Raw genomic sequence first — 15,159 nt, forward strand, 5'->3', positions numbered from 1 at the left:
GAAGAACGTGCACTGTCTTATTTTCATTGCATAGATCCCAACTCGAACAGTAAAATGCTTTAAGAATGCTTTCGCTTGCACTTAAATGTTATGTGCTCTTTTAGCCAAAAACAACAGCTGCTGCTATTACTATTTGATTGCACCTTAAAGGCCCTCAGCAGAATTGACACGATCTTTCTGCAGAAAGTTGTACAGTAAGGATTTTGAACACGAGGGTTGGGGCTGAGATCGCAGCAGGACGATAATGGGATTTTTCATTGTAGATGTGCGCGTATCTTGTCAGTTTAAATTTTAAGAAAGTCTTGCAGTTGATAGTTGACAGCGATCATTAGCTTTAAAGAATATTGTTTCCCCTGTCAGTCCTGGCTAATACTGTTCCTTTATGACTTGCAGGTGCTCAGGTAGACCAGTCGGTGTTCGAAGAGCTTATAAAAGAGCAACTTCCAGAGCTGGCTGAACATATGAAGGATCTGACAGCCTTGGCTTCCATCTCTCTTTCGTGGTTCCTTACCCTTTTCCTTAGCATCATGCCCCTGGAAAGTGCTGTGAATGTTGTGGACTGCTTCTTCTATGATGGGATCAAAGCCATTTTCCAGCTGGGCTTGGCCATACTGGAAGCCAACGCCGTGGATCTGTGTAACAGCAAGGACGATGGGCAGGCCCTGATGATCCTGAGCAGGTATGGCCACGCAGGAGTGCTCCTTCCGCAGTGGACCGTTCTGCCCTAAAACAAAGGCATTTGGGTGCCACTGTGATAACGACGGGGCTCTGTAGGCACCCGTGGGACCCTCCGTGTTACCTTGCTGCTGCTGCTGCTTTCGCAGCGTCTGCCTTAAACAATGGGCTTTGTACGTCGGACAAGTAGATGTCCTGGGAAATTTCCTGGCTGCGCCAAGACGTGCATCGACTGCGTCAATGGGTGATATTTACTGCTGCTCTTTGTGCCTTCCCTAGAGTGACGGGCTTCCTGCTCCAGACTTCAAGGAGACAGAAGTTTTCTTCCTTGGGCAGCATTTAGTCATTTGGCTGGCTTGCCATTCCTCGGATGAGTAATCACGAAGGCATTTTTGAAAAGCCTAGCAGCCCAAAACCCAATTTATTTCTGAGCCATAAGACTTGTTTGCTTATTTATCTTGAGAAGAGCACAGTGCGAAGTAATCTGTCTTGCTTGTATTTCTTCCTTTCAGGTTTTTAGAGCATGTCAAAAATGAGGAAAGCCCTCTGCCACCTATTGGTAATCACCATGCGTTCTTCAGCGATGACCAGGAAGCTTCTCCAGTGACTGAAATAGCTAACCTGATTCATGACTCCTATGAGGTAAGATACTGCCCTGTGTCTGCTGGTCAGTTAAGTTACAATTTTTAAAAAGAAAAAGGTTCAATTTAACATGGATGTGTTGAAAGTTAATACATACCTTTACAGATTCCTTGAATAAGTGCTCAAGTGGACGCTTCTAGGTGTAGTATAAATACCTGCACTGACAGATCAATTAGAGACTAAGTGTGCTTTTTCTTCAAGGGCTCACAACACTTTGAAAGTTGTATTTCCAGTAAATGAGAAACACAAATATTGTAAAATACCATAAAAATAATAAATTTCTGTTCCTCCCATGTAGAAGTTTGGAGACCACTCTGTGGCGCAGATAGAGCACATGCGCTACAAACACCGAATCCGTGTCCTGCAAAGCCACGAAGACACAACCAAGCAAAACGTGGTGAGTAGAATATTGTTTCGACTGAGGTAGCTTAACATCTCCCCTTTCGCCCAGCACCGTCAGCCAGCACCACCAGATCTCAGAAGAAGGAAGGATCATTACTGACTCTGGAAACGGCTCTTTCCTGGGATGCCTGTGGGTTTGGTTTTTCTTTTGCAGCTGCGTGCATTAATTTCTAGGGTGGCTTTACCATTCAGGACAACTGCAGGAGCGCCGAGCCCGGCACCTTGTCGCTGACCACGGCCTGGGGAAGAGTGTAAGAAGAGAGCGAGCATGATGGCGATGCTTCCCCGGCCTCCTGTGACCTGTAGCTCAGGGACTTCCCCTCTTTGTTTCTAATCGCCCTTGAGGGATTTCTCTTTTCACGGATCTGTCCAGCTGTGAACCTAAAGAAGGGGGAAAAATTGCAAAGTTTTTTCGATACTGTGGTTTTCAGCTGTACCACATAAATACAGCCCCTGCGAGGCTCCTGGGCCTGCCCGTGTCAGTGGTGACAGGAGAGAAGATTGACACTAATATGTTTCTTCTTTCTTTTCAAGCTCCGAGTTGTCATCCCAGATGTTTCGATCCTTCCTGAAGATTTAGAGGAATTGTATGACTTGTTCAAGGTTGGTCTACCTGTAAAGTAGGGGATGCACCTATTTGAGGCTTCTGGGCATAACTTCCAGCTGTCACCTAGCAGAGCTACCTCAGACCTCGTGTCCTCTGCCTGGGACACCTGCCATCTGCCTGATGGGACCTTGCCGTTTTGTCCTTTCTGTGGTCGCCCAGTTGTTAAAGATGAATAGTAATGTACTGGTCCTTCAAAGGAGAATTGCTTCAGAGCTTCCTTTCTAACTTGCTGCTTGGAAATAGTCCATGATAAATTAGGTTCTGGTAACTTTCACACACAGAATAAATTAAATAATACGTAGCTTTGCTCACTGGGAGCTCTGCAGTACTTTTAAGTCCTGCTCTCTTAATGCTCTTTAAAGGCAGGCTCTGTTTTCCATAGGGGAGAAAATCCCCATGAACTTGTGTCCTTGCTATTTGTTCCCAAATTTCTAATAGTTTTTTTTTTTTTTTTTTTTTAATTAAAAGCAGTTTCTACCTCAGTTCCTTTCTGTCAAGCTGATGTTTGATAGAACTGTTATAAAAGTTATTTGGAGGCAGGGACATCTAGTCTTACGCAACTATACTTGATTTAGAGGTCCAAGCATGTAATTATCGCCCTTAATGGACCATTTCTTTTGTGTATTGTTCATAGCTATAAATACCAGGTACTGAGAATATGGCCGGGGGGGGTGTGATATGTAGCTTTGTGGCTAAGAGCAGCTGTATCCCCCTTCCATTAGTGGTTGTAAGATGATGCTGCTGGGGCTTGCTCGCCAGCGCTTCCCTCCCGCTCTGTGCTGCCCTGTTTTTGAGCTTTGGCTGGCTTGCACTCCTCCCCTTTCCTCATTTCGTTTCTTGGTGGTGGTTCCTTTTTTTGTTGGCTCCCCTGGGACACCTTGTTTTGTTAGGACTCTTCGTTCCGCATCGGCCTGTCCCTAAGGGAAGACTAATAGGGATGGTATCCAAATGGAGAAGTCTGAGAGAGAATAAATGAGCAGGTCAAGTCTGTATAATGCTTACCTTGGATTTTCTCCGACCGTCTGGACCTTCGGCTGGTTAGACATCCCGGGCCAGATGTGGCTAATAGAATTTCAGCAGCCTGCAGTGAATTTCTTCCAAGAATCTGCCCAGTCTCACGGCAACTTTATTAATTATCCATTGGAAATCATGAGAGCACTTGGCTGCTCTAATTAAAGAGTCATACTTTGCTTTTTTTCACAAGGATGGTCTTGGTATCCCTATAACACCTCACACACAGAGAATTCTCAGCATTTCCAGCACACTTTGATGTGAATGCCTTTTTCTGCCAATTGTGCTCTCTCTCTGTTACCGCACGCTGCAACCCCCCCCTCTCCCGCCTCTGATTTCTCCTAGAGGGAACATTTAATAAGGTGTTACTGGGACACGACGAGCCCGGTCGTCGAGCGACACGACCCCAGCAGGCCGTACGCCGAGCAGTACCGCATCGATGCCCAGCAGTTCACCAACCTGTACAGGCTGGTCTCGCCCTGGACCTGCGGGGAGCACACCGACGTCCTGGCCCAAAGGACCTTCCGGCTCCTGGATGAGAACATGGACCGACTGGTTGAATTCAAGGGGCTCGCCAGCTGCTTAGGTATCGGCTCCCCGGGGAGGGGTGGAAGGTGGGCAAGGGAGGGGGTGGCACAGGGGCAGGACACGGATGCTAAAATGCCACGCAACTGGCAGGGGAGGATGCGGGCACATGGTTTTCTTGAGCTTGTGATTAGCCTAACCAGTGACCTTTACTAATTTTTTTCTTTTTTTTTTTTTTGTGTTCAAATCACCTGAAGTCGATTAGATTTGAAAGACAGCCTAGGGACATGATTGAGTACTGTATTAAAATATTTGATTTTTCAGCCAGGAGTAATCTTGTTGAAAATATTTTATGAATTCAGATTATACTTGGGTTTGGACGGAAGGCTAGGAAATCCTCTCTGCCAGGTTGTGGCCCTCAGTATACCTTTGAAGTCTCAGTATACCTCTTTGTAACTGTTTCTTGAAGACTTAAATCTTACACAACCGACTGCTGCGTGCCTTATATGTTGACAATAAGCAGAACAAAAAAAAATAATTTTGGCCAGCAGGGACTGAACGCTGCGCTAGGGCTGGTCTTGAGGCCACCAGCTGTTCTACTGAGATGAGGCTGCCTGTTCCCAAATCTGGCTGAAAAAGAAAGTGCCGCCTCTCAACTGTTGCCTGACCCCCCGTGAAAAAAAAGAATCAACATTCAAAGCTTCAGTCAAAACCAGTAAATCTGTATTCTTGCCACTTCACCTTTCTAGGAATTTTTTTATGTGAACCAAGCCACTCTGTTTTAAGTTGTTATATGATTCTTAGAGGGATACAATTAAAAAAAAAAAATTCTTCACATTATTTCAGTACATTTGAAAGTTCAGAATCTCAATTCTGCTGGTCATTGAAAATACGAATTATATGATATGCGAAGTAGTCATCTCCGTTGGGATTATTCTACAGAACAGCAGTAAGTGCTGAAGGGGAGAAATATTATGAATATGACGGCTCCAGAGGGAGTTTTCTGTTTCTGCCCTCTCAAATTCCTGTTAATCTGTGGCAGCACGCAGCCTTTGCTAGATTCCCTGCCATTCTCCCTGATATTTTGAAACGATGCTGAGGCTCCGTAGGGTTAGGTACTCCCAGTCTATTTTACAAGAACAAAGCCCAAATCAGATGGCTCTCACCTGCTGTTCCTCGTTGACAGGCACAACTTAAAATATTTCGATACAATATACTGGCCATATGTTTTTGTGTACTCTCCATGTAAACATCTTCTGTGCACAGAGAGATGCCTAATTTATTTTAAACTGTGGAAGTAAATGATCTGGTCCACTTCCTTCATGTTCTTCTTTTTTTTTTTTTTTTTCTTGCAGATGTTATGTATAACGGAGAAATGAATGAAAAGATAAAGTTACTGTATAAGCTGCATATCCCACCTGGTAAGAAATTTAAAAGGGAATGAATACCTCAGTTTCCCTTGAAACTCTTGCATAAAGCTTTTGGGAAAAAGCTGCTTAACGAAGAACCCAATCTTGCTTCCTTCAGCTGGAAGCATATAGCATTTGCATTTGTAGTTACGCTCACTTTTGAAAATTTACTCCAGTCAAAAACCTTTTTGGGTGCAAATTACAGATATATGGTGTTAAGGCTCACATCTGCTGCATTCAGAGATCTTTTGCAGCCAATCATTTGGTTACTGCTAGACAAAATATTGAACTGGAATAACATTTTGGGTGGCTGGTACTCCACGTACAGTAGAAATCTCCTTATCGTATCTTGATCCAGTTTTGATTAGGTGACAAAATTCTGTGGTAGTTTCTCTGTGTAGAGTTTTTAATTAAATGTGCCATTCCTGGCAAACTTCCGACTCTCTCACTGCAGCACCAGTCTTACTGCCATTAACATAATTTTACAGTATGATTTAATGAAGTACTGTTTAAAAACATCTTTGCCCAATTATTTTGCTTTCTTCAAATATGTAAATTTTAAAAGCATAAATAACCATTATGCTGCATTGGAAGGATTAATTATTAATTTATTAATTACATTGGAGGTCAGTAACAAGTGGTGTCCCTCAGGGGTCAGTACTGGGTCCAGTCCTGTTCAGTATATTCATCAATGACCTGGATGAAGGGATAGAGTGTACCATCAGCAAGTTTGCTGATGACACAAAACAGGGAGGAGTGGCTGACACACCGGAAGGCTGTGCCACCATACAGCATGACCTGGACAGGCTGGAGAGTTGGGCAGAGAGAAACCTTATGAAATTCAACAAGGGTAAGTGTAGGGTACTGCATCTGGGGAGGTTATTCCTCCCCCATGCATCAGGACAGGGTGGGGGCTGATCTCCTGGAGAGCAGCTCTGTGAAAAGGGACCTGGGAGTCCTGGTGGACAACAGGATGACCATGAACCAGCAATGTGCCCTGGTGGCCAAGAAGGCGAATGGCATCCTGGGGTGCATCAAGAAGAGTGTGGCCAGCAGGTCGAGGGAGGTCATCCTCCCCCTCTACTCTGCCCTGGTGAGGCCGCATCTGGAGTATTGTGTCCAGTTCTGGGCTCCCCAGTTCAAGAAGGACAGGGAACTGCTGGAGAGGGTCCAGCAAATGGCTATGAAGATGATTAGGGGATTAGAACATCTCTCTTAGGAAAGACTGAGGGACTTGGGTCTTTTTAGTCTAGAGAAAAGAAGACTGAGGAGGGATCTTATCAATACTTATAAATACTTAAAGGGAGGGTGCCAGGTAGATGGGAACAGTCTTTTTTCAGTGGTGCCCAGTGACAGGACAAGAGGTAACGGGCACAAAGTGGAACATAGTAAGTTCCATCTTAACATGAGGAGGAACTTCCTTACTTTGAGGGTGGCAGAGCACTGGCACAGGCTGCCCAGAGAGGTTGTGGAGTCTTCCACTCTGGAGACATTCAAAACCCGCCTGGACGCTGTCCTGTGCAACCTGCTGTAGGTGACCCTGCTCGGGCAGGGGGGTTGGAATAGATGATCTCCAGAGGTCCCTTCCAATCCTGACCATTCAGTGATTCTGTGATTTTTTTACATTTTTTTGATAGCTCTCACAGAAGATGAACGAGACAGCCAGTCACCATTAAAGAATCCTTTACTGTCAACTTCGAGACCACTAGTTATTGGAAAATCGAATGGTATGTCCGAAATGGTTCTCTAATGCATGTGCGTATGAGATAAGCAACTTCCCATTTATTATTCCTACTCCATTATCTCCCCTCTCTGGGTTTTATTTGGAAATGTCTGGATACTCCAGTGACTTGAAAACTAACTCTCCTTTTTGTGTCTGCTCTGCAAAAGGTGACGCAGTAGATTACCAAAAGCAGTTGAAGCAGATGCTGAAGGATCTAGCCAAAGAAAAGGATACTAAAACTGAAAAAGAATTGCCAAAAATGAGCCAGGTATGTATACTAGGGGCTGTAGTCTGTTTTTAAAGAAGTGGAGAGTACTCAAAAATGAAATGACTAAATACAACAGTTCAGCTCTTTCTCAGAAAGCGTAACTTCAGCCTGAGCTTAGATTCAGTCCTTCAGGCATCGAGGATTGGGCTACTCTGATCCAGGGAGCAGTTGTCATGTTAGAAACCCTCAGCCACCTTTCTAGCAGCTTCCTTGCCTCAGGCTGGCTGGTGAATAGAAAGAATTTCAGACTTGCCCTTACCTGCAGCGCAACAGGCTGGAAAATAGGCTCATGCAGGCTGGAAAAAGCTTTCCTCTGAAGCCCAAAGAATCCCAGAGAACGCATTTTGCTGTTCTGTCTTCCCTCAGGTCCCCTCCACCAAACCAGTAACTCCTTTCTTAGCCTGTCACCAACTGGGACTTGACCCATCATAGCCAAATGCCGTCTAGAAGTGCATGAAGTAAGACAGTTGAAGGCTCTCGTCATCTTACCATCTTACCACCCTAATGCCAGTACGGCTTTGTGTATGTTGTTGGCATGAGGGAAAAATGGTCCCATATTAGTAAAACAATGTACGCACATGCAAAGAAAGATGAGACTACACCCAGAATACCTTCTGTGCTGGTGGTGTTAAATAGGTGGTGTTAAATAAATGGGTGGCGCGTAGGTAACCTTTCAGCTCACCAGAACCATATAATCTCTCGCAAAGGCATTACTTGATTGAATTTCTTGAGTTAGCCATCCTATGACTGTATGAAAATTTGAGGCCTCACAAATTTCATGACAGGATACGGAAACATCCTCTCATAGCCCGATAATCATCTGCAATGGGCGATTGAGATAAGGAAGGGAGGAAAGTGTTTGGGCAGGGAAGATGTCGGAATGTTATTATTATGAGAAAAAGAGCTGAGGAAAGATGGAGAGAAACAGCAGAAGGGGAGTTGCCTGCAGGCCTGTGGATGGCTACTTTGGTTGTAATTCGTGCTGTGTAACAGCCACCAGTAACAGGCTGTGTCCCTTGCTTTGTATCTTGCCCTTTGGTCAGCTGACAGGTCCTCATCTCCTTCATCAAGGCAGCAAAATAATTTTCTGCTCTGTTCCCTTTTTGATTTGCAGCACCAAGGTTTCCTAGCATCAGCAGGGGGTTGAAATCCCTTTGCTAGCTTTTTTTTTTTAAAAGCAGAGGTTTTAAAAGAGCAAGTCTGTAGACAGCAGTCTGCCTTCCTTCGCAGTACCATGCCCTTGCCCGACTCCTAGTTACCCATAGCGTTGCTGGGCAGTAGTTTGATTTGTGGCTTTTCATGCTTTACAGAGGGAATTCATTCAGTTCTGCAAAACCTTGTACAGCATGTTTCACGAAGATGCGGAGGAGAATGATTTGTATCAAGCCATTGCCACTGTGACCACACTGTTACTTCAGATTGGAGAAGTAGGACAAAGAAGCATCAGCCTGGGGAGCGGATCAGACGAGTTCACTGAGGACTTGCAGCCCGAGGCCTCCGCTTCAGACCAGGATGCTGTTTTTACTGACACTGTGAAGGCCCCTCACAAAGACTCTCAACCTTCACCTGTGACTGAAGGGGACTGGACTGTCTCTTTTGAACATATTTTAGCATCCCTCCTGACTGAACAATCATTAGTTAATTTCTTTGAAAAACCCTTAGAACTGAAGCCAAAACTTGAGAATGCAAAGCTCAATCAGTATAGTCTCAAAATGAATGGAACGAGCTGCCAGTCACGGGGCGAACATACAAAACTAAACACACAGTAGTAGCAAAGCTGTCAAAAATAAAATGCACTGAAATTATGCCAAAGCACATACTGTAAAAGGCTTTCAGTTAGCAGTGGACTTTTGATAAACAATTTGTTGGTCTGTGGTTTTCAGTTTAAGAGCTTTAAAAGCTAAATGGTGTGTAGGTTTGTTTTGTGCCATTGATTTATTAATTATCTTCTTGGTTTGAATGTAAAAGGAAACATCTGTCTACAGTGTGAAGACACTGAAGCTCTCTTCCGCACAGGGAGAGCAGAGACTGGCTCCAGTGGTCCTTTTTTTTTTTTTTTTTTTAAACGGGAGAAAACACTTCTCAGCTACTGTCCGCAGTTTGTTTGGGTTGCCTTTTTTGCACTAATACCGAAAACTGTTTCAATGCTGGTAATTGAAACTATTTTAATATATTTGATTGTATTCCAATTTGTATGTCTTGCTGAAATGTTAAGTGTACATGGACTGTGCTTCTGATGTTGGTCTGTGAAATCATGCACTTTTCAATAAACCCTTTTTGTACTAGACTTGCATTGACACTATTTATTGTCTCTACTTCATTAAACAAATTCCCTGATCTAGCATGCTCACAATTAATTCACCGGTCAGAACCCCAACGTTTCAGTGTAGTACACAGACCTGCTTGGGAGAAGGGTACTGATTCTGTCTAGACCAACAGGGGACCAAATACAGAGTTTACTTTATCCACAAAAAACCATATATATGAAGTATGATCTAAGTTTTGGTTGGTTTTTTTTTTTTTTTTTTAAACAAACTTGGCCTTAACGTGAAATACCTGTGCAAAGGCTCCTTATTCCCATAGGAACAAACCACTAGGACTTTGCCACCCACATAGGAACGTTTGCATCTCCCTATTCCATTTACGTCTAGCAGAACTCTACAGTATCTTCAATTAAGAAAATTACACCATTGTGTACAAGCCGAAAGAAAGAAAGACGCTTTAAAAGCTTGTAACCTGTTCAACTCAGTGCTTCATGGATGACAGCTTGAAGAGACTGGACAATAAAAAAAAACCAACTTAGGAGTAAACTTTCTTTTTATCCTTTATTGTAATGAAAATCAGTTTAATTTTCATCCACATTGACTGTCTGTAGACCTGCAAAACAAGAAATTGTATCACCATCTATTACTAGGACAATTCCCTTTATGATAAGCAAGTCTTCACAAGAAAGTGCACCTACAGTTTCAAAGCTAGTTTGCTGATCTGCTGCTGGAAGACCAAACTATAGGCAAGTATTTCACCAAATGTTAAAACAGAAACTTCATGTTAAATCATTTCTGCAAATAGGATACTTAGGATACTTCTCAGATGAAAAGCAGAAAAGGCTCGACCTGCTCGAGTTTTTCACATCACAGGATATACGGTATATAGGAAACAAACCTTCAATGACTACGGCCAGTTTTTTTTTACTGTCTCAAAATTGACATGATTATCTCACTAAATTCTGTATTTACTCTTCAGTGCTGATCAGGCAAGCTAGCAGCCCTGTTCTCTACAGCAGAGCTAGTTTAAGCCAACAGTTTGACCCCTTCAGCATGTTTTTAATTTGAATTTTGCATTGCAGGAGGAGCTGTCCCACTTTGCTACTTGTTCAGGAAAAACATGGCGTGGAGGAAGAGAGATGGCATGCAACCGTACCTTTGAATGTTGTGACTGGTACGTAGGTAACCAGTGTGTATAACTTGTTTGGTGAATCTTCATCCTCATTGCGCTTTCTGGACAAACGCACACGGATACGGTAAGGAACATTCCTAAAATGAAGATGACAAATTAATTTTCAATAAAATATGTACTGAAACCTGGTAATTCACAGAAAAGTAAATAAAAGATCTTTGCTCCATGGTTACTACTCCCCCCCTCTGCAAATTCTTAAGCTTTGCATATTTGTGCAAAGACATGATAAGCCAATTCTGTTTCTATCTCAGCATCCTAACGAGCAAAATTGTGTACCTTAGAGATTGTACTGTTTGGCTTAGAGAGGCTATTTTGTTTTTCATTGAAGTGAGGAAGTAAGAGTTAAATGAGGCTTGAGTAAGATGAATACATAATCCAGTGGGAGCTTGAAGTCAGACGTGCACCATCAGTCTACTACTGAGCCAGGAAATAAGTTCTGAAGATGATCGTGAAGGACAGCATGAATATGATCTGCAAGCAGCTGTTAGTAAACAGCATTTCTTACTCACATAGAAAATGGGGGGGAAAACGACGGACCAACCAGTTCTGAAAGCCTGTCAAGAGCCGGAGTACTACCCATTCTGCCAGAAGTCATGGAAATTCTAGCGAGCATTAAAACTGAACCAAGATCTTGCTTATGGGCATACAATCGATCAATATTTCTTCCTCACAAAGCCCACAGAAACAAAATTAAATCACTTAGATGATTTTGTTCTTAATGGGCAAGTCACAGCTTATGGTCCTCCCCTAATACTGCCCAAAACATGCTGCTGAGGGAAGGCACAAAACTATTTGTCCACACCATTTCTAAATTTTCCCTCAAATGAACTCAGGATTTTGGGAAACTCCTGCTCAGAGTGCTTTGCTCCATAGACTATGAGAAAGAACTTCCTCCTTGCTGTACGTTCTCAGAGCAGACTTACTAAATCAGATGGATACAGTAATTAATACATAGGAACTTGCTTTGATTTACTCCCTTATGAAACAGGTCAAAAGCATTTTTTACTGCTCTACTCAGATCATTCGCTATCACACTAGCTGACATTGTGATTTTAGCCTCTCCTGATCCTCCCAGAGGAAGATATTTTACTTGGCATACATTATCTATTCTAAATAGTGAAAAATACAGTTTAAACTCATGGTGGAAAGACAGATGTGATGACTCCCTGCTCCACAGAATGCACTTCTACAAGTTGATACAAGGAAGTCTGGTTAGGAGCTCGCTGCTAAGCTCTGAAGTTACGCTGTCACCTGGCTCAATTGCTACTTCTTCATTGCCTATGACCTGGAACAGCTCAACAGGAAGGACCCAGAACCCCTGCCCAGAACACCCAGTAACTTGGTCCCATCTTCCCACTTCTGTTTTGAAGGAAGGGCTGGCCTGAACACACGACTCCAGGTAAAGGATTGTAAATGTGTCATAGGCTAGACTCAGGAATCTAATTCCTAGAAGACAGGGTTTAAAAAAAGGGTTCGTGCATATCCAGTGTATCACTCACAGTATTAATCCCTACCAGTTAACCTTTTATTATGGTTTAAGACATCCCACTCCTCATAGGAGTCCCTTTGAAGCATCTTCACATATGTCAAACACCAAATCATCTGCCTCTCTGCAGGCGATTTAACAGAAGTTGTAATTTTTTGGCCCCAAAATTACTTGTACCTTCAAGACAAGATTAATGGCTCTATTTAAAACACACCTTATTATGTCTTTGCATAGTATGTATCAATTTAGCATGCTTCAAAACCTAGTTCTGCTCAGATACATTACACAAATCCCAGGTACTTAGCCTGGGACTGTAGGTAGCACTAAAAACCCACGTTTCTAAAAACTGTCTGCTGCAGTAGGGATTGGGGTACTACAGTATTACAACATCCCAATCCACCCCCCCTCCCCAAACCCGCATTCATTCTTTCCTTTGCTTTATTTTTTCCAAGGTAGAATTAAGTTCTTTCAATTCCAGAGTTTAACGAAGCTTTGCTACAAGTACACTAAGGAAGCTGACCAGAATGTAGAGGTGACAGAAAGATTAGTTGGGCACGCAGATTGTAAGAAAAGAAGCATTTGCAAAAAAAAAATGCAAACACTACAAGAAATATACAAATTTTTCTACCCCTCCAAGTCTTGCACCTCCACATACACAGTTGCAAGGTTCCTCCTCACCCAATAAAGAAAGTTGCAGAAACATACCTTATTCCTTTAGCCCAGACTGCTTTGTTCAATCTGGTGTCAATGCGAACATCAGGAGTACCCATTTCCTTCATCGCAAATTTACGGATTTCCTTGAGAGCACGCGGTGCTCGTTTCTTGAAGCCCCTAGGACAAACACAGGAGCAATTTCTTTAACTTCAAGAAACTGCAAGCACAGGACACTCGTTGCAGCACTCAACGTTCTCTAAACATACAATCCAAAGAATTGTGCTGCATTGTAGTATGACCAGACCTTTACTCTGGTAGGTAGCTGCTAACCTTAATGTCCATGCCTAATAGAAACTACATATACTTATGTAGAATAATTTCAGTGAAATTTTGCAACTGCAAGATGTCCTGCATCTTAAGTCTTATTTCTAGTATGTTGACGTGAAAACTTCCTGCAGTTATTACTGAAGAGATCAGAGCTTTCACAGATACTCTAAATGAAAAGTCTATGGTTAATACAAACTTGACAGGACTTGTTCAGTATTGAAATAAACATCAGAAGAACACAACTGATGCTATTCTGAATAACAGCTTCTGCTAAACAGTATCTGATGGTTACCTTCTTCATGTCACCATGACCGGACCGCCATCAGAACTGTTTCTTTGCAAGTATAGCTTGTCTCATGCCTATTGTGGACAGATTCTGCATAATTAGGCATTTACAATGAAAGTTGCAGCTGCAATGCAAGTGTTTTGCTGGAGATATTACACTTACACTGTGATACGTGACTATAGTGTCAGTAGGGTGTAAGGTCCCACAGTGGATTATATTTAGTATTATTTGCACTGTTGATATTTAGTGCTAGAAATCAGGGCTGCGTGAGTGATTCCAAGTGAGATAAGCATTAAACAGAAAGTATTTCACCCCCAGCACTTGATGCCTAAAGAGAAAAAAGGATAACTCCAAAAGAAAAGAGGATAGCAGGATCATCATCGATAGACTGAATTGTTATAAACTATCAACAGGCAAGGCTGCAACATCTTGGTGCCATTTAAAGGTACCACTGCCTCCCATCCTCATCCATAGTTTTGTAATAGTCCACTGTCTCATTTCTCTCCTATTCTAAGCTAACTTCAGCAATGTCACCAATTGTTTTGACTCAGATACAGTTTTCTGCCACTTGACTGTAGCCACACACATACAGAGAGAATCCAAGGCAAACACAGTGTCTCAACTAGTCCTCTCAAGCACTTTACTACTACACAGATGTATGAGGTTCAACATTTTGTCAGGTAAAAAGTTACTCTCATTTACACACAACAAATATTAACTCAAATCATACCACAATTTAGTGATAAGCATGGAGCCAATAATTTGATTACAACAATAATTAATTTCTAAAACTTTCTACAGTGGTCTAAATTTTAAATTTCGCATGGGAAACAATGATGACCTGTGCACAGAGGTAAACAGATCTACCTTCAAATTACATCCAGAAACACCCACAAAAAAAAGAAACACACTTGTTCCTGAAATCCACCTCCAAGTACAGGTCTGCACAGGCAGAGAAGTGCTTTCCTGGGACACAACTGTAGCACAAGGACTGAAATGTCACACATTAGCATCGGTACCAGTTATGACTGTTATTCTCTGCCTTTTAAAACCTACTGCATCATTGTCCAAACGCGACCTTACATAAGGCCAATTTCATTGATAAAAACAAAAACTTACACGCCATGAATCCGCTTGTGAATGTTGATGGTATATTCCCTAGTTACCACCTCATTGATGGCGGAGCGTCCCTTCTTCTTCTCGCCACCTTTCTTTGCAGGAGCCATCTGAGCAACACTGAAAAGCATCCATGCACATGTCAAAGGTAGACCCGACTTCCCTCAGACTTTTCCCCCGTCACCTTCCCTCATCCCCGGCTGCTTACAAGCCATACAGTTCCCACACTTAGAAACTTAAGATTAATTCACCTCCGGGGTCGTAACAGTTGCAGATTTTAAATAGCAACCCTCAGCATCACAAATGCTTTAGTCTCATCTCTCTGACAGGAGCCTGAAACACATCTGAGACCCTTTGGCCGCTTCCCAAGACGACCGGGCTTCTGTCTTCATCCTTAAAACCACCCCGTCCTGCTTCCGTACGCTCCAAAGCCCCTGCCTTTTTCAAAGCGACCCAGGCGGGCAGCTCGGCCCGTCACGGAAAGGAGATGACGGTGCCGGAGAGGCTCCTTCCAGGGACTGTCGGCGGCCTACGGCTGCCTCCTCCCTCGCCATGGCCCAGCACGGACCATA

The 15,159-nt window shown here is 43.0% G+C and overlaps 2 protein-coding genes across 2 annotated transcripts in view; one reads left to right on the top strand and one right to left on the bottom strand.

Moving 5' to 3' along the window:
- The window catches only part of TBC1D8 (TBC1 domain family, member 8 (with GRAM domain)), a gene marked incomplete at its 5' end in the record, with an annotated part of 36,813 nt that extends 27,620 nt beyond the window's left edge, over positions 1-9,193 (top strand). Inside the window, 9 exons of the mRNA XM_009883120.1 lie at positions 394-679; positions 1,188-1,317; positions 1,616-1,714; positions 2,254-2,322; positions 3,683-3,923; positions 5,218-5,283; positions 6,909-6,998; positions 7,162-7,262; positions 8,573-9,193. Coding sequence (XP_009881422.1) covers positions 394-679; positions 1,188-1,317; positions 1,616-1,714; positions 2,254-2,322; positions 3,683-3,923; positions 5,218-5,283; positions 6,909-6,998; positions 7,162-7,262; positions 8,573-9,031 — 1,541 coding nt within the window. The remainder of the gene's footprint in view (positions 1-393; positions 680-1,187; positions 1,318-1,615; positions 1,715-2,253; positions 2,323-3,682; positions 3,924-5,217; positions 5,284-6,908; positions 6,999-7,161; positions 7,263-8,572) is intronic.
- Positions 9,194-10,065: 872 nt separating this feature from the next.
- Positions 10,066-14,702, bottom strand: RPL31 (ribosomal protein L31). The gene is made up of 4 exons (XM_009883082.1): positions 14,591-14,702; positions 12,910-13,035; positions 10,683-10,795; positions 10,066-10,139 (listed from the first exon to the last, which is right to left on the bottom strand). Exons 1-4 carry the CDS (start codon positions 14,695-14,697, stop codon positions 10,108-10,110), a joined length of 378 nt encoding a protein of 125 aa, XP_009881384.1. The 5' UTR covers positions 14,698-14,702; the 3' UTR covers positions 10,066-10,107.
- Positions 14,703-15,159: the final 457 nt, after the last annotated feature.

Source organism: Charadrius vociferus, unplaced genomic scaffold (assembly GCF_000708025.1).
Source record: "Charadrius vociferus isolate BGI_N301 unplaced genomic scaffold, ASM70802v2 scaffold92, whole genome shotgun sequence".
Classification (NCBI taxonomy): domain Eukaryota; kingdom Metazoa; phylum Chordata; class Aves; order Charadriiformes; family Charadriidae; genus Charadrius; species Charadrius vociferus.